The sequence below is a fragment of the Labrus bergylta genome, chromosome 6, assembly GCF_963930695.1.
Source record: "Labrus bergylta chromosome 6, fLabBer1.1, whole genome shotgun sequence".
Taxonomy (NCBI): Eukaryota; Metazoa; Chordata; class Actinopteri; order Labriformes; family Labridae; genus Labrus; species Labrus bergylta.
This window is the reverse complement of record NC_089200.1, coordinates 27,785,914-27,804,658: the sequence shown is the minus strand read 5'-3', so window position 1 is coordinate 27,804,658 and position 18,745 is coordinate 27,785,914. Positions and strand designations below refer to the sequence as shown.

Here is an 18,745-nt window from a genome sequence, read left to right as displayed (position 1 = left end):
ACAAAAGAGGATAAAATCATGTAATAGATATGAATGATAAAGCTCTGACCAATAAAAAAAAAGGGTTTTCATTTCAAAGACACACCACAGTTTATAGCCATTAAAACAGAAAGCTTCATCTTACTGAGCAATTAAAAAGGAAGGTTTTGAAAGATTTGATCGTTCTTGTTGGAACAGGCACTGAAAGGAAGTCTCTAATTAAAGAAGGTGGTAGGTTATCATGAGCTTTATGAATGAAGCTGGCGCAGAGTTCTGAGGGGAAGGTTTAAGTGATCTCTTGTTTCAATTTAAAGCAAAGTCCTGATTGCAGCACATTGAATTAACTCTAATATCCCTGACGACATTTAAGAAAGTCTGATAAAATAAGACTTTCAGAAACTTAAGTGGTCTTGTTAATAAAGACTGTACCAGCATATCGCAGAAGCGTAAAGATGAAAAGTTAAAAAGTACAGAATGATTCATGTCTTCATTAAAACAGTTTAAAAAATATATCAGATCAGTCTTCAACAACTTTCAAATCTTCTATTTGTGTGTCACTCTGACTGCAGTATGATTGACTGGTTGTATTTGATTTTCGTGTCATGCACACAAAGGGCCCTCCCTCATGGGTTTGTAAGACACCAGAAATTCAGTTGCAGTGGTTCAACATTTCATAACATTAAAAAGTTGAATGTTCCTTTCAAAGCTCAGTATCTAATAGTTTATTCTGCCTCTTCTCTCAGTAGGCTTTGCAGATAAAATCTGTTGCAAAAAAGATTCCTCTTCCAAAGCACAACTCAAGTTTTTCATGATTATCCAACCAGAAGAAATCAACGTCAGTGGAAGAATTTTTTCTCAAGGTCAATTCCACCTAACAATCTCTGTCCTCCTTTGGAGCGGCATTAACCCTGCCGCTCTCTAAAGCTAGAGAATCCAGAGCAGCTTTGGGAGAAATCTTGCGCGAGAGTTCTCCCTTGCCCCCGGTCTGGATTTTCAGGATGTAACGGTGTGCAGAGGGATCTTTGTCCTTTGGTTAAATTATACTTCACATGGGGGGCACTGGTGGCCTAGTGGTTAGTGGGTGCACCCCATGTGCAGAGGCTAGCCCTCCAAGCAGGCGGCCCAGGCTCAAGCCCGACCTGTGGCTTCTTTCCTGCATGTCGTTGCCCACTCTCTCTCTCCCTCCCTGGTTTCTGACTCTATCCTCTGTCCTACCTCTTAATTAAGGCCCAAAAAAACCCCCAAAATAAACCTTAAAAAAATGTATCCTAGGCGTCTACAGTACACTGTAACTATTCTTTATGAGACAAAATGTTAGTAGTTTTTGTTTGCACCATATATCATCAGACCATTTGTGTTGCCGGTCTGTGGATTAGACAACTCCTTACGCAGTTCTTCACATGGAATCTTGATGCTTCTGCATTGCACATTTGCATGAATGAAGTTTGTGCTTTGGGTACAAAATGTTAGTGATGTTGGCACTCACCCACTTCACAGTGTTTTCCTGTGAACCTGTAAGGACACACACATCTGTAGCTCCCTGCCTCCTCCTTACAGGAGCCTCCATTACGACAGGGACCAGAAGCACAGGTATTGAGTCTAACTGAAAAGAGACAGAGAGAGGGGAGTCCTTGAAGCACGTACCACTCTTGACCTTTTATTAACACAAAATGAATCTGATCCAGGAAAACAGCTCAAAACGCCATCATAAGCACAAATTATCATAAGCCTTTTAGCTTTGTAATATTTCAAGCAGCATTACGAGTGATGGCATGTTTCCTGGTGTATTAAAGTTTGGTTTAAGCCTGAGCATTAATGCAATAATAATGGCCTGCATTCATTTTTTTCAGTTATACTACCTTTTTCACAGTGTTTCCCCCAGTATCCATATTTGCATTCGCAGCTGTAGCCTCCATCCCGCTCGTAGCAGTAGCCCCCATTCAGACACGGAGAGGAGTCGCAGACCGATTGGGGCTGTACTGAAAAACACACACCGAGACTTGACTATGTTCCATTTGCACAAGCAAACATTACACAACTTTAATGATTTTATTCAAGCCTGTGTGCTTGGTCCAGATGTTCTAAAACTCAGATTATTTGTTACTTGATGACTGGATGAAATGCGTTATTACCTCAAGCCATGAATCATTTTGAAATGTCTCCCCACATGTAAATGTAAACTGCAAATGTGACTGTTCCCTTATGAAAAAAAAAAGCGATGGTTGTCCAGACCAGTGTGTTTAAAATGATGTTTGTCACCATGGAAAACGGCTACTCATGCAATGACACATGGCTGCACAGTGACTTGGTGTTGGGTCAGTGCCTGAGTCTCTTACCATATGGGTAGAAGTCTTTATGATCCAGCTCTGATTCACTAGTCTGACAAGTGCACAGGTAGGTTCCTCCATACTCCAAGCAGGGACCTCCATCAGGACACGGCCTGCTGTTACTGCACGGCGTCTGGGTTAATTCTGAGAGGAAGACAGGTTTATACATTTTTGGAAAAAGTATCTGCTTTCTACACTTCTGTCATTTTACAACACCAACAATGATTCCAGATTAGTCAAAACTTAAATCAGACACCTGATTGGAGAAGTACAAACGTATTGTTGCATCAGTAGCCCAGTATTATGTTTGGTGACACTTTATTGATTTCCCAAAATTATATCAAAGTTGAAGTTACTTTCTGCATGCAAAGTTTTCCAGTCAAAAAGTAATGTCTTTGCTCTGACTACACACAAACATGCCTCTATGATTTTGTATGTTACATTAACTGTGACAAATATGAATTCAGATTCCACTGTCTGGGCTGTGTAATGGCGAGATTCTGCTGCCATGTAACAACGAACGGGACAGGGTATACAGTTCAATATGTGGCGATATATTGTGACACTGTAAGCTATGGAGAAATTTTCATAGAACAAAGAACAAAGAACAAAATGCTTAAAATCAGAGTTTAAAAAAGCTGACGTGGAGCGACGGACAGCGGTTATGTCGTGCACCTCATGTACAGAGGCTATAGTCTGCGTTGCAGCGTCCATTAGTTTGGTCAGTTATAAATAAAAACTTTGCATGTAGTATATATTTTTAATAAAACAGTATTTTTTATTAAGCCTCAGCGTATCATTTTTTTCTTACTCCACGACTAAATTTACTTAAGTGTCCTGATACAGATTTGCAATAGCGTACTGATTTTAATAAATAGTTTACATGCAATGATTTGACTTTTTTTCAAGATTCAAGATTAACTTTATTGGGTGAGATATTTGTCTTGGGCTCTTCAGCCGTGCTGCAGCCATAAGAAATGTATTAGATGGAAAATGTTAATTCCCTCTCTCAGACTGCAACACGCAACAAGTTACAGGGACCAGGATAAGTAGAAATGCAGATCACTGTTATTATTGCAACAACAAAGAAAAAAACTTATTGCAACTCAAAAGTTATGCATGCTATTTTTTTGATTCCCTCAAATGAGACAAAACTTAAATAAACTGCTTTGGAACAGTATTGCAGTATTTTGAATTGTTTAATAATAGTTATCATATTATGAGATTCTAGCCAACACACAGCCCTTCTCCTGATAGGATTATACATATCATACCCACCAAACTGACAGTAGAGTCCTGTGTAGCCTGAGGGGCAATCACAGGTCCCATTGTTGTCCACACAGACACCTCCATTCTGGCACAGACACTCCTCTGTAGACACAGGAAGAGAGAGAGAGGGAGAGAGAGAGAGAGAGAGAGAGCACAAGTGTGTCAGAGAGAGAGGAGAGTCTGCTCGATCGACTTGAAAGCAAGTCCTTAAATGATGTTACAGTATTGGCCTGAGTGTAAACAAAGACAGAAGGCAGAAATGGTCAACATGTGTACCATATGCTGAGCGTCTTTCATCTGCTTTACTGTAAACTTTGTATTGATTTGCTGTCATTCCTCTTCCTTAATCTCTTCCAACAAAGTTTGCAGGATTGGAGGATTACCAGTCAGCATGCTGCACATCCGCTCCGTACAAATGCTAAGAATGTTTTTATTTTCCCCTGCTTCCTAATTGCAGCAGTGGATCAAAGGACATGGCCTTTGAAGTCCCGGGAGCTCTGTGGAGGGTATTATTTTTTCTGATGATATGGAGCATATTTTGCGAGCAAAATGTATGGCCCCGAGGGCAATTAATGGATTGTTAATTAGCAAGAGACACTTTTCATTGGCCACCTGTGCAGCCCAGACCCTTTGATCTGAGAGCCTGATTAGGCACTTCTGTGTCCCACTACTTTCTCTTCCTTGGAGGATCGTGCTCCTTTTTCCACTGTGCCTTCCAAGTGAGCCAGGCAGGAAAGTATTTAGAAGATTTAAGAGAGCCTATATAAGCACAGATAGTTATTTCAGCTCAAGGGTGAGAAGTAGCATGCATTTGCATGAGCTCAAATACTATTAAAGACCTTTCATGGGGGAAAGAAAAAACTTGCTACAACTGCTATGAGAGGGTGACACTGACCTCTCATGGGAGCCTGAATTTGCTTTAATTGGCTTAATAGTTATTTGCTAAAACACATATAAAAGGATTCAGTCATAAAACATTAAATAAAATGACTTAAACCCATTTATGAAAGGAAAGAATGAAACATTAGTAGAGGATGATTGCATTTTACATATTTGGTGTTCAAATTGCCCCTTGGTTATGCAAGCAGCAGCTGTGCTTGAACTTCCAGCGAGGTGCAGTGGCCAACTTCCAGAGGAGCAAGTAGCGGTGTGGAAGCATGCATATTTCAACAGCTCTGTCTGAAGAAATGACCTGAATACCAAAGAGCAGCTTTGACTCATAAAGACGCCTTTTCAAGTCTAGACAAAGCACTTCCTCTTGTTGGTAAACTAATAAAAAATGTGCTATAAAACAATTATTCACAACATCAAGCGACCGGTTCCCGTAGTAAACTGGGTGAGGCCGTGTCAGTTTTGATAATTACAATAATCCATCATCACAGCAGCCTCTTCCAGGGGCACAGCTCCAAATTCCTGTGGGATGGCACAGCTCCTCTTTAACTACCTCTGTCTGCTCTCTACCTGCTCAGCTTCCTGCAGTAGGCGAACAATACCTTCACACTTGTCACCGTAGAAGCCCGCAGCACATGTGCAGTTGTAGATTCCAGAGCTGGTGAGTTCACAAATCTGGTGCTTCTTGCAATCTTCTTCCTCGCACGGGGCTGCATACAGAAAAACAGGTCAGGCTTCGCTGTAAGGCTCAAACTGTATGTGAAAGGAAAAAAATCTGGCAACGTATCCTTGCGGTAGTCGTGCCTGCTTTTACCTGTTTGGTTTTCTGCCTCAGTTGAGTTGACCTGAAGCACGACCAACTCTGTGAGAGGAAAACAACATGTTTTAAAGGTTTAGTTCATCCAAATAACATCCAAATATACATATCTACTTTACTTCTGCTGGAATTAGCCAAAACCTGTATTGCAAGGATGCTAAGAGTCAGCTTCCCTAAATAAGTTCATGGACTTTTTCTTTCTCTCTTTCTTTCTTTCTTTCTTTCTTTCTTTCTTTCTTTCTTCCCATGCACCCCTCCCATGAACTTATCTTTTAATAGTCATTTATTAAAGAGGAGAGAGTGGGGTAGACATGCATCAAAGATCTGCGGGCTGGAGTCAAACCTGCAGCAGATGCTCTGAGGACTGTATATAGAGCAGCTGCTCTAGCTACTGAGCTAAACAGGTAACTCAATTAATTATATACACCTCTGAGTATACACTTACATGTTGTAGATTTATGCCATGGTAATATTGCCCTAAATTCTAAGAACAATGAAGAAGCAAAAAGAAGCAGCTCACTTGAACAAAGTTCATAGCCATAAACGCTGGTTTTGATCTCAGAGAGGTATGATTGGATTCCCTTTGTGCTTGTCCCAGTTGGAGGAATTCAACGTTTCAGGAAGCCAAGGCAAAAGTGGGACTAACAGGCTAAAGTATGTCAGCATTTTCTACCAAGAATCATTTTTCCTAACATGCTTTATTGGCAGAATCCGTATTGAGTTACAGTCACCTGTCTCGCAGAGCATTCCAGTGAAGGCAGCCGGACAAATACAGGTGAAGTTGGCCACCTGATCGATGCACTCGCCTCCATTCAGACACGGCTGAGACTCGCATTCGTTTATGTCTGGAGAAGGCACAGAAGACAGTTCCTCAGACGGGAGAAGTTTATCGGCTGTCGATTCAGTTTCACATGATGATTTTTCAATCTTGAACCTTGGAGAAGCAAGAGGCTGTTGTCTGGATTCAGAGCACTGAACTTCCCCTCTTAGAGAATAGAGTTTCATTGAGCAGGTGTCTCGTATTAAAGGCTAATCCTGTCTCATGTAGATACAAGGATTCATGAACTGTGCAGGGCCTGAAAATTCAATTCCCTGTTGGGTTCAGGTTCTATCAACAATCATTCGCTAGACAAATAAGATTATTATAGCAAACAGGTTTGACTACAGTGAGCTCTCATTGCTACATTGTGTGAAAAGAACGGATGAACTGTTTGCAAATGAATTCAACCGTAACCTCAACTTAGACCCGTTTGTCTTGGTAGACTGAGAAGCTTTGGACAAAAACATCTGCCAAAATGACAGCAGAAAATATTTCCTCTGGAGGGAGATGCCTACTTTTCCCCAGAGTGAGAAACCCCCCCGCTCACCTGTCTCACAGAGGACACCAGTGTAACCCGGTTCACACACACAGGTGAAGCCGCCGCTGCCCTGTATACACGATGCGTTGTTGAGGCACGGCCTGTCTCTGCACTCGTCAATGTCTGCAACACACACACACACACAAATGGGGGGACACAGACACTCACTCATGGAATATTTACTCAGCTGATTAATATATCCGCCACACTGCTCCCCTCACTCTGCAAGTATGTGCTGCTGGCTGTGAAAGGTATTAGAAGAGGTTTGAAACATCTCCACAGGCTGAACTGTGGGAATAGGCAGAGAGGCTAGACCAAGAAACTCTAAAATACTCGTTTTTGAATCGGAAACTGCTTCATGAGGCACAAAATGATTCTGATTAATCAGAGTTTTTTCCAGGTCAGAAGTCTATTCGGAGCATAGGAAAAGAAACGTGTTATTTTTAATACTTAGAACAACATGTTCACAGTAGTTTTTTTCTTTGCTATATTTAGAAAGATAGACATATTTGTGGCTTTTTGTACATGCTGTTTTAATTAAAGTCTTTAACACGTTTCATACTAACGTGGAATCTAAAAGAAAATATTGTAGAAAGAGTTCATTTAAAAAAACTTGTGGGTGCAACAGTTCTTAACATAAAACAATTCCCACTATTTCTATGAATATGACGACCTTTAGAGTTTGATGAAGGTCATTACAAAGAAGACATGGACGGCAAAAAGCGTTTAACATCAGGTCCCATTTGAATATCCTGGTATAGGCTTTATAAATGTTACAATTTACGAAAGACAAGTGAAATAAAGCAATATTATTGATGTTTTTTAAAATATATTCTCTCGATATGTATGCAACACATTTAGTAAAAGTCATCTTATTTTTATCTTATTTCCTTTCTTTTTTAAATCATCTGTTTGTGACACACAGCCTCTTTCCTGTTTTTTGATTTAGATCAAAGTATTGTAAACAAACCAATCAGCCATTAGTTTGTAAGGCTAGGTTACTCAGAGTTCATACAGCTGCATGTTAATGTGAGTTTTAGTGGAATATTTATTTTCATTGGCGATGCATAAAATGAAGTGGGAATAAAGCCTTTTTCAGGATAAAACAGGACATTTTGTATATTTTAAATGGGGGACATAAGGAAAGCATGCAAATTTCTCAGTTGGGTCAAACTTATTTCTGATTTTCTTTTCCTGTCATCTCGACTCCAGCAGTGACTACAGTGCCCCCAAAAGGGCATTTGCAGGCTAGAATGTTTTTCTCCATCAGATGTGCACAAAATAACAAGACTGGAGAGATTTAAATACTTAATAAGGAAGTGCTGAACCTGGTTTTGGTTTAAGAGAAGCTTATTTCAATACATTTTCAATCTAGACACACAACTTCGTCATCACCAGCAACCACAGTTGGACAAAGCAGAGCGTCCTTTATACCTGTTTCACACTGACTCCCAGTGAACCCAGGAGGGCAGCGACACACGAAACCATTAATCTGGTCTTCACAAGTCCCTCCGTTCTGGCATGGACTCGAGGAACACTCGTCGACATCTACAGAGACGGGGAGAAACACAAAGGACGTAGTATGACTCTTTTAATTAGACATAAACAGCTGTCCAAGGTGAATTAGTTTGGAAACGTCAGAAGTAATACAGGTATTAAGAAAGTATCCAAGTGCCCTTTTGGCAGGTGACATGGTTTTTTTCCTGGATGCCAGGTAGACAGGTTTCATTCAAAGAGTGCAGTGTGTGTCGAGCAATGACAGGGCAGGAAGCTGTGTCAAACATAACTCACCTATCTGGCACTGTCGCCCGGTGAAGCCAGCCAGGCAGGAGCAGGTGAAGGAGGGGTTACCTGTAATGCAATCATCAATGCACTGGCCTCCGTTCAGGCACGGCCTCAGATGTTGGCACACGGATGCTGCAGAAAGAGGTCAATGTGTAACCAGAATCCTCAAATCAAGACAGCCAGGAGGAAGCAATTAAACGTCTTTGAAGCAGGACTAACCTGAGTTATTGCAGCCACCCACTTCCACATTGGCATCATCTATTCGGAAGACCCATTTGCCAGGATAGCCCACGTTAGTGGTGCCTTCGACGTTCACCACATCAGCCGTGCGAGAGCCAGGGATGTTGAAATAGCGCTTGCCATCACCGGCATTAAAACCTGCCTGGTAACAAAGAGGAACAAAGAGGAACACATCACAAAAGATGGCTGAATGAGAGTTGAAGAATGTCTTCAAAGATAGGAGACTGTGAGTACGTTTTAATAAAATAAACACAACAACCATCAAGTGATCTTACCTGTGCTGCAATCCCTCCCAGCCCTGCCAGGTTTCCTCCACTGCTGGCATGCATGCCTGTAGTCCAAGTGATGTTATTGTACTGGAATATAGTGAAGGAAAGCTCGCCGTCTGTAATAAGCACCACTTGGAAAGTATTCACCTGCATAAAGGGGGACACGCTCGGTTAGAACAATTCCTGATTTCCATGTAGTCTGGTAATAATGCATGCATCTGAAAGACTCCTGATTAATGGTGCAGATTCCTAAATCTCATCGGGTCTGCAGACTCAATAGACTAACTTGGACCTGTCTTTGAGGCAGCTAGAAGATAAAGTAATTATCATTAAAATGAAACAATAGCTTTGCTTCCTACGCTCTAATTTCATCCAGCAACTACAAGGAGATTGTCTGCCACTTCTAGATGATCTAGGCCATTGGTTTCCAGTAGTTGATCTCTATTAGATGAGAAGTAGTACCGTCTCATCAACACTACCACTCGTTTCAATGTGGACGTAAAGAAAAACTCACAGATTATATTTCAGAAGTGATGTCACTGTGATGTTTTTGGATTACTGTTTTGAAGACTCAAATGCTGCATTAGAACTTCTTAATCATGTTTTTTTAAATTATTATTACTTCAAGCCTAAATTGGGGGTATTTGGACAAAAGGATGAATACTAACTGTTAACGACTGGGCGGATATCCAGTCTCCTTTAAAGCTTCTAAGAGGTGATTTTACTGCCTTAAGCATACTGAATATTTTGATGCTTTTAATGACCCACAAGAGAAACAAATACCATCAGGAAGCAGATGTATGATGCAGATGTAGAGTACTTCTATAAAGTAGTAAACTGCTGCAGTGAGGTACGAGTAAGACAGATTGACTAACAACATGCTGCACAAACAGCTTTGTTTTTTTTACATTTTTCGGTTTTAAAACAGTGGTGCAGTTTTTTAAGAAAACAAAAACTAGACTTTGAGACCAAAGAATAATACAAAAATGTAAATATTTTTTAATGTAAAACTCAAGAGAGAAAGTTATTTTCTCATAGACTTATGTAACATAAAATAAACATTTTTACATTCAGTGAAACTCCCCCTATTGGCCATTAAAGAGAATGCAAGTTTAATCATTTGCTTTACTTTACTTACAGTTAAGGAGTCAGGGGCTGGATCCTTAACTATTCATACTTTACATTTTACTTACTATTTCACCTCCTATAATATGAGGTCAATTTTTTTAAACTGTTTTCCCATTATGTATGATTTTCAATCCTCCCATATCCATTAACCAATAATTCAATCAAACCATTTGCCTTTAATTAAGTAACTCTTTGGTTTTCATGCACTCTCAGTGGCAACATGTGGCATCAATAACTCAGCTTGTGGGAGATAAGGTAATGTTACTTACTGCTCAATGTTAGATCACTGCCAATTAACTAAAATTCAATATTAAATTTGACGTTTCCTACCTTAACACAAATGTATGTAATCATTTGAGTCATATCATAATTTAACCCCAGGAATATGCACAAGCACCTTCTGGGGTGGAAGTGGGAATAATCGATGTAGGACACTTAAAACTTCAACGAAGAATCATAAAAGAACCACCACTGTAAGAAATAACTACACAGCAATAGGAGAGCAGTGAAGTGTGAGTTTATACCGGTGTTTTTGAGTTGCCTCCAAAGAATGTGACTTGGTGCCATGTAGAGATGAGGACCCATGTTGCATTGAAGTTTGGGAACTCTGAGAAGTACGTCTTGACTTCACCTGAAGCCCTCCTCAGGATGGAGGGCTCGTGGCTCTCTCTGTAGAAGACTCTCCCTGCTCTCCGGTTGTCCACATCAGCCCAGAATGGGGCCACAACCCTCCTGTCCCCGGCAATCGGGAAGGCCACTGGTGTGAACTGAGACACCTCCCTCAGGAAAGACACCAGGCCATTGTTGTTAACCTGAGGAGAACAGAGTTGGAAATATAAGATTCATGAAACCATCATGTTTTTTAGTAGCCTCTGTGTCTTGTTTGTAGGAAGAGGCGGGGGAAGTGCTGAGGAGACGAGGATAAGGTGGACAAACAGAAGTAGCCCTAACCTCGCAGGGCAAACAGCAGCATGGGGCAGTGGACGCTCCCATAACGGATGTTTGCACTTCCTATGTCGCAAACAGACGCTACATTTATTCCACGAAATGACAGCAGCTGAGAAAACCGGGTTTCTGCTGCTCATGCACCTGCAAAGTCATCACACCAGGAAGAACACTCACAGGTTTTAAATCCACAGACGTCTGCCAACAGCAAAGTAACCAAATAAATGAACCCACCCTACTCTCGTCCACATAGCCCCTCTGTGAGAAAAGCTCAGTCAGCACTGCAGCTATGGAGTCTTGCATGGTGAAATGTCTACTTAAAATACTTTTAGCCTTTAAAAAGGTAGTGTTAGGGTGCCAGTGGCCTTGTGGTTTGTGAATGCACCCCATGTACAGAGGCTATAGTCCTCCAAGCGAGGGTTCAAGCCGGGTTCAAGTCCGACCTTTGGCTCCTTTCTTGCATGTCATTCAAAAATCTCTCTCTTCCTTATTTCTGACTCTATCCACTGTCCTGTCTCTACAATAAAGGCTTAAAAAGCCCCAAAATAAAACTAAAAAAAGGTAGTGTAGGAGTATTTTCAAAGTATTTAGTCAACTGAATGTACATAAGGCTTTATTTAAAGGTAAAGACTTGATGGTCTCTGTTTGATACATTTCAAAATGAACATCTTTGAGCTGCTGCCAAAATGAATACGCAGATTAAAGACAATTGTGACAAGTTTCTCGAAACATTTACAGATGGAGCAATTTATTTATAGTTTAAAATAACTGATACAATGTTTTTAGTTGCACTCATTTGAGGACAGGGTAGTAGTATGGATACATAACACTGGCATATTTACAGCTTACATGGTTCCTTAAAATTTGATGAAAATCTTTTTTACTCACACAAGCGTAAGCAAAACATCCACTCCTGCTCTTTTAGCTCTGTTTGGGTCAGTCTTGTTGTACTTTTTAAACATTGATTATTGTGAACTCAAAGCTTCTCTGCTAACAACAGCTGCCTGTTTCAGCAGAGGACGGGGTCAAAGGTTTTGAGCCTGCACAAAAAATGTCACGTTAATGGACCATAAAACCCATTTAGCCTAAGGAGGCTAAAAGACTCTCTGAAGTTAAAGAGGTGCATCGTTGATATTTCTGTGGTCGTACAAATATAAACAGAGGAAGTTGGGTTTCCATGGTTGTCACAGGTCTGTAACAATACCATCCAGTCATTTCCTTGGATATAAGTGAGGCAGAGCATGTTCATGTGTTCTGAGGAAGTGAATTGGACATATCTTGATTGGTTTGATACTTGCAAAATCTAGTTAATTTTTCCCAAAAAGAACTTTCATTACCATAACTGTAAAATTTTAACTTTCATTTTTTTATAACCCAAAATAGATTTTTTTTAAAGTACAAAAAAAGACAATTAGTGTCACCATTTTTAGGTTTTCAGTTTAATAGTCACCATTTCCAAATCAAGAAATGTTCTTTTTCATTGCTCTTGATTTTCTTTCACTGTTTACAAACTTGAGTTCAGTTTTCCACTTGTTGTTTTCACAGTTGCCTAAGTCATTTAAAAGTGTGACCGATGGCCTGATGCTACATAAAGGACATTGCAGGAAATGTACAGATTGTTAAGAAGAAAAAAAAGCTCAGGCGTCCAGTTTGGGGGAAGGTTGGTGGTTATTTAGGAAAACATGTTTTACAGAAATACATAAATAAGACTTTAATAGCAGTAAGCAATGTGGCTAATGGTCATTTAAATGATAGACTGCAAACATAATTTTTTTTGAGTGTAACCATGTCAGGTGAGAGTCCTTTTATTGGATTTTAGCCGACCAAGCACTGCACTAAATATTGAGCACAATAAGAAACAAGCAGCAAAACTTTGGAGGAGAGGAAACTTCTCCAGGCTGCAAGATTGAATCCCAATGAAAGGCCTTCATTCATCCATTCATACATCATGTCTGAATATTATCAACAAGGGCAGATTCTTCTTCTCACCATAGCACCTATCCTGTTTCACCTGAACGCTTGCAAGAACTTTGCTCCTCTGCATTTCGAAGCCGTGTGCCATGTGACAGTGACAAAGCAACGTCAGATGGCTCAGCTTTGCTCCCTGCATGTATGAAAACCATAATTTGAAGGACTTTGCTGTAAAAACAGCCGAGGAAGTTTTGTTTGGCACGGCACGGGAGCTCAGTTAATTGCCCGACCACAGTCTTCCCCTCTGCATCAGCGTGATGTGGTGAGAACGTGGCTGATGTGGGGAAAAAGAGGAGCGACTGCAGGGGCTGGGCTCGGGGGTCAGCCAGAGCGCCATTGGATACCAGGAGAAAAACAAGAGAGAGAGGGCACAGAGCCGCACGAACGGAGGGATGTACATGAACTACCAACCTTCCACACCCACATACCCACTAATGAGAGACCTGTGGTGGCAGCGGTCTGGAAGTCTCCCATCTTACAGCAAAATTAGTGTAGGAAATCATGCTGAACACTAAATAGAGTTTATAGTCTAATACTGGAATATGTTCAATCACCCAATCCAATCTCTTGCAGCATCTGGAACAGTTTAAACAAGTGTATTTCCTACTTGTTAAGATTTTTTAGGGGACCACTTTGACATAGCAATGACCTAAGAGGAATTTAAACTGAACTTGGGACCTTTTTCTTTGCTTCACATGGCATACTTTTCCTCTTCTCATGGATTCCAACCCGGCTATAACCAGTACAGACTTCCAGTGAAGGGTGCTTATGCATCACACTTATGTGAGAGAGTGAATGGGTTCAGAGCTGCCTTGTGTTATGCTGTGTAACATGACCAAGGTCAGACTCACAGGGGGAGAGGTGCGATCAGTCAACCTTGTAAGAAGCATCTTGCTCTCCATATTTCTTTCTCTAACTCTCACTGGTGCCACTCCGCTCTAAAACTCCCTTGTTATTTTTTTGGGGAATTCTTCGCCGGATATATCCAGGATTTTGCTTGGGTGGTTTTTCTTTAGAGCCAAGCAATTTATGGACTAAAATAAACTTTCATCTGGCTTAAGTCAAGCCAAAGCAAACCCGTGAATGAAAAGGTGCCCATGGATCGACTCAGGAAAACATTAGTTTTCCTTGTCAAAAACTGAGGTTTCACAGTTACAAGCTTGTTCAAATTATTTGACGAGGCCAAAGGAAGTGACTAAAGTCCGTGCACTCGGTCTGTTTCTTTAGCCCCGGCTCACCTTCAGCTACAAACAGTTTAGATTAAAGTTATAAATCTCATTTTGAACAGAGTGGAGGGACTCTGATACAACTTCTTTGGTACAAGTGATGTGGAAGTTTGTGAAGGTGGAAAAAGATGTTTAAATGAATCATAAACACAAGCCCTACTGCATTTGTGGTCAGTTTAAAATATCCTCCTTTGACTTTTAAAATGATGCACTTTAACCGCTGCTATCTGCAACTAGAAGTGCAGGTAGCAGCAGTTATGTCCCGACTGCTACAAGCATTTTAAACAACTCAATGTGATGTTTATTTATGATATTTATTCATTGCCTCTTCCCTCTTAATTAATAAAGTTTTTTCTGATGTATCCCACATTTATTTTATTTTCGTCTATAGTTTGTGCGATGGTGTGGTGCTGCAGGCTGCAAAGCAAATTGCATCTCGGGGATAATAAAGAAATCCTTGATCCTTAAAGGAGTTTCTTCTGGAACATACATATATGTACCCCAACACTGAAACATGGGGTTGTTGTGATTATATTTGGATATAGTATTTAAATAAAGTTTTAGGCTGAAAGAGCTTTTAACAAATGTCATACATTGGGAATTTGGGAACTATAGATGTATTGTCTTACTAGCAAATCGAATTCTTTAGCTGACTTCTTCTCTTTTGGCACTGTGAGCACAACAAGTGACCAGTTGGAGACTCTAGAAAAGTGCTTCACTCGGCCAATAATGTTCGATAAAAGAGCTCTTGTCCTGTCGTACTTTGTTGTAATGGGCTATGAAAATAGAAAGCTGTTTGAGTCCCATGTTAAACCTTACAATATTTCAAAACATAGCATGATCATTTTCTAATCCTATCCATGGTTGGTTTTGTACCTAAACCCAACCAAAAAAACAGGAAAAAAACGGAAAATTGTACAGATTTGTTGGGTTTAGGCACCATATTCAGATTCTTAGGTTTACCTGGGTTAAAATAACAAGGCAACATGGACTATTATACAGGACACAGAGAGCAATATCCGGTATTCTTGGGTGAGAAAATGTCATAGTTAGATAAAGCTAATTTTGAGGCTACAAAAACTAGCCAGCCCATCATATCAAAGTCAGTCAGTATAAGGTAGAAGTCTTTGGGGAAAAGTTAGGGGTCCAAGAATCAGGCTGAAACCAAGTGGCAACCTCCAGTGATTGATACTGAAGCCAATGTGGAAGTGTAAAAAACTACAGTTTCTTGAGTGTCCACTTGAGGCTTTCTAAAAAGGCCATGGAAACCCAACAAGTCCCACGTCAAAAAGGGAATCGTTTTGGCAGAAACTAAAATGTTTACAAACTGGTTTAAAGAGCTCATATTATGCCCTTTTTGGGGTTCATATATTTAATCTATGTACCTACTAAAGTATGTTCACAATAGCTCAAGTTCTAAAAAAAGTGTCTGTTTTTTACCGGCTCTTTGCACATAGATGTGCCTAAACATGCACAGGAAACACACTAAAGAGCATAATAACCAGAAAAAGCAGAATATGACCTCTTTAAATAATTGGTTTGGTCTAAATCGCTCACTTCATTTCTAGTAAAAAAAAAATGTCTAGGGGGGTGAATCATTTTCAGTGTAATCTGTTTGGATTATTTTAAAGGGCCCATATTATGCTTTTTCTGGTTTTATATGCTCTTTAGTGTGTTTTCCAAGTGTCCTGTGCATGTTTAGGCACATCTATGTGCAAAAATTCAAAGTCTGCGGAAACGCAGCTTCTCCTACGTCCTCCTGTTAGCTGTAGCATTAGCTGCATGTAACGCTCGGTTCTAGACCCCCTCGATAAAAATTTGTCAGTCCGACATCATTGTCAGTGTGAGATCACTGATCAAAGCCCATTGGCTCGTTGTGGCAAGCCCTGCAGCTCATGTTGAAATTTCTGAGACGCGTGCTGAGCAACTGACCAATAACGACAGAGCGGATCGGCAGACCAATCAGAGCAGACTTGGCCCACGTGGGGTCTAACAGTGTGGGCTCAACAGAGTGTAGCTGATGAACTCAGAGCATAGAGGGAGCAAGGAGGAGCAGTACATGAAAACAGACACTTTTTTTGGACTTTAGCTATTGTGAACGTACAAAAGTAGGTACATAGATTAAATATATGAACTCCAAAAAGGGCATAATATACGCTCTTTAAAGCTATGAGTTGTGCAAAATGAGGGCATAATAATAAGGGGTGGGCAGATTTTACCTACACGTCGGTGCAATGTAGCTGTTTGCCACAAGGCCAGGCTTTACTTTAGCTAGTTCCTGTTACTGACCTCAAACTGTCAGTTATGTGTGTTGTGTTTTTCATCGTTTGGAATATGCTAGCTAGATGACGCTAGATGGGAGAGTTGCAGCAAAGAAGATTTATTCAGCCCCCCTTAACTTCGTCTCTTTGCCTGTGTCTCAATTAGACATTGTTTGGCTTTGGCTTCTTCATAAACGATTGTGTGACATCACTGAGACTACTTTTATTTTTATACAGTCTGTGCCTGGAATGCATCACATGGTAAACAATAAGCTTAATATTGGATGGAGAGGCATTAGAGGGGAATACATCCTCCCTAAAATAAATCAAAGAGTGTTATTTCTATAGTCTGATTGGTCCTTTACTTTATGACTTAGGCTTAGGCTATGAAAAGGCTTTTTTTTTAGACTTTTTTAAGTATGTGCAGATCAATCTTGTCCATGGTGGACAAAACTGCTTCTAATATCACTCAGTCACATCGCTCATCCAACACATGCGTCTAAAAAAAATCTCCCATTCAGAGAACAAAGAGTAAAAGTTGATGCACACATCTTTGGGCCATACATAGTGGTGAGGGAGAGTGAGTGAATGAAATTGCACAAGTGTTGAAGCTCTTCAGAGTAGCAGATGAGCACTAGCAGATGTGCAATCTGTAAAGGGTGCAGTTATTGCAGCACGTTCTTGGCAGGACCCTCTAAAAATGTAAGTTTATGTCTAATTATAGAAAAATGTCAGATTAGTCTGTAAATTTTAATTCTATGAATGACATGTTTCACAATAAGAAGAACGAGAAAAGCTCGAGTTTTCCACTCTATGAAGTTGTGTATCTTCAATGAATGCCTTTGATCATAACTGACTGTCCTCACATCTGCTGTAAACTTGTTTTCTTCCCTCGCTGACCTTGGATATCCTCCTTCTTGATCTTTCTACACTGGCCATCCGAACGAGTAGTTAATCCGTGAACTGCATTGTTTGGAAGCCCCTAAGATGCTCTGCAGATACATCTGTGTTCTGTTAAAGTGATTGGTCATTTCTCAGATAAAGCAGCTGGACAGTTCCAGGGGGAAGACCCCTGCCATGTTATCTGAGGCGTAGGAGGAGGGGAGGGGGGGCTGGAGAAGGGGGGAGGGGGGGAGGAAGAGAGATCCCAGCAACGTGTGAGAACTCCCAGACACAAACCATAACAGAGGGACGGCTTGGTTACCAGGAGGCAGAAGTGGGACGAGCGTCGGACCTGTTTGTAAAGGGATTCTTCAGTTAATGTTGATGAGACATCGGGGAGCTCTGCGGCCAAGTGTAACATAACTGTGACTCTCTGATGTGTTTGTTGGTAACAACAGCTAGAAATATGATGTTATTCATGCACGACTCTGCATTTAAATAAGCTACAATGAAAATGCAACATCCAGTAGGATGTAGTAAGTATTTTACAGCGTTCTTATGTCCCTTAATTAGTTTTGTGTATTGTATAATGTGGATTTTTTTAATTCACTATCAGCACTTTAGTATACTTTGTTGCTTTTCAAAATATGCTACATTTTCTTTACAAATAAATTGGATTGGATTGTTTTTTTTAAAAACAACAGTCAAGCCAGCGATCGTTATGAAGCAACTCCAGGAAACATGTACTCAGAATATAAAAACTACAACTTTATGTTGTAGGTTATGTTGCGCACCCCTTGCAGGGCCGGAAACCCCACTTTGCCCTTTGCTGCATGCCACCACCTACTCTCTCCTTTCAACATTTCCTTTGTGTGTTTTGTTTAAACCCCAACCATCAGATAGCTGTGTTTTCATCCATCTACGTTCCTTAAATATTTGAATATATCGGTGTATTGATATAAAACTATTGTATCATAGTATGTAACAGATGACCAGATTCTTGCCGACACTCAGCCGTAACATGTTCTGCTGAACTGTATCAGTGATGATAATAACAGCAATTATAAAAACATCTATAGTCAGTTTGTACCTACAGCTTCTATGTAACCCCATCTTAAAGGAACAGCAGAAGGTATTTATGCAGATTAATCCCCTTAGCACTCAGTGGCATGTTAACTGTTCAAAGCGTCTCTCTGGTGGCAAACATCCCCATGTGGCCTGCACACTCCACAGCACATGTTTAATGGATTCAGGTAAGGCACTTAAAATGAGCGTGACTATAATTTCAAGTGTCTGTCACAATGTGTTATGCCTTTGCGTGAGTACTGGATTACAGCCCAGTGAGATGCAGAGGGAGCAACAGGGTATCACATCACAACTAAACACGGCAGAATGTG

At 40.5% G+C, this 18,745-nt stretch overlaps 1 protein-coding gene across 2 annotated transcripts in view; it reads right to left on the bottom strand.

Annotated features, from left to right (window-relative positions):
* sned1 (sushi, nidogen and EGF-like domains 1) overlaps nt 1-18,745 on the bottom strand; it is a 34,649-nt gene that overhangs the window by 12,903 nt on the left and 3,001 nt on the right. For both annotated transcript variants that reach the window (XM_065956100.1, XM_020633074.3), the window contains exons 2-14: nt 10,588-10,875; nt 8,942-9,082; nt 8,646-8,808; nt 8,433-8,558; nt 8,076-8,189; nt 6,651-6,764; nt 6,015-6,128; nt 5,281-5,328; nt 5,069-5,176; nt 3,585-3,677; nt 2,316-2,450; nt 1,839-1,958; nt 1,466-1,582 (exon numbers count right to left, since the gene is read on the bottom strand). In XM_065956100.1, coding sequence (XP_065812172.1) covers nt 1,466-1,582; nt 1,839-1,958; nt 2,316-2,450; nt 3,585-3,677; nt 5,069-5,176; nt 5,281-5,328; nt 6,015-6,128; nt 6,651-6,764; nt 8,076-8,189; nt 8,433-8,558; nt 8,646-8,808; nt 8,942-9,082; nt 10,588-10,875 — 1,681 coding nt within the window. The remainder of the gene's footprint in view (nt 1-1,465; nt 1,583-1,838; nt 1,959-2,315; nt 2,451-3,584; nt 3,678-5,068; nt 5,177-5,280; nt 5,329-6,014; nt 6,129-6,650; nt 6,765-8,075; nt 8,190-8,432; nt 8,559-8,645; nt 8,809-8,941; nt 9,083-10,587; nt 10,876-18,745) is intronic.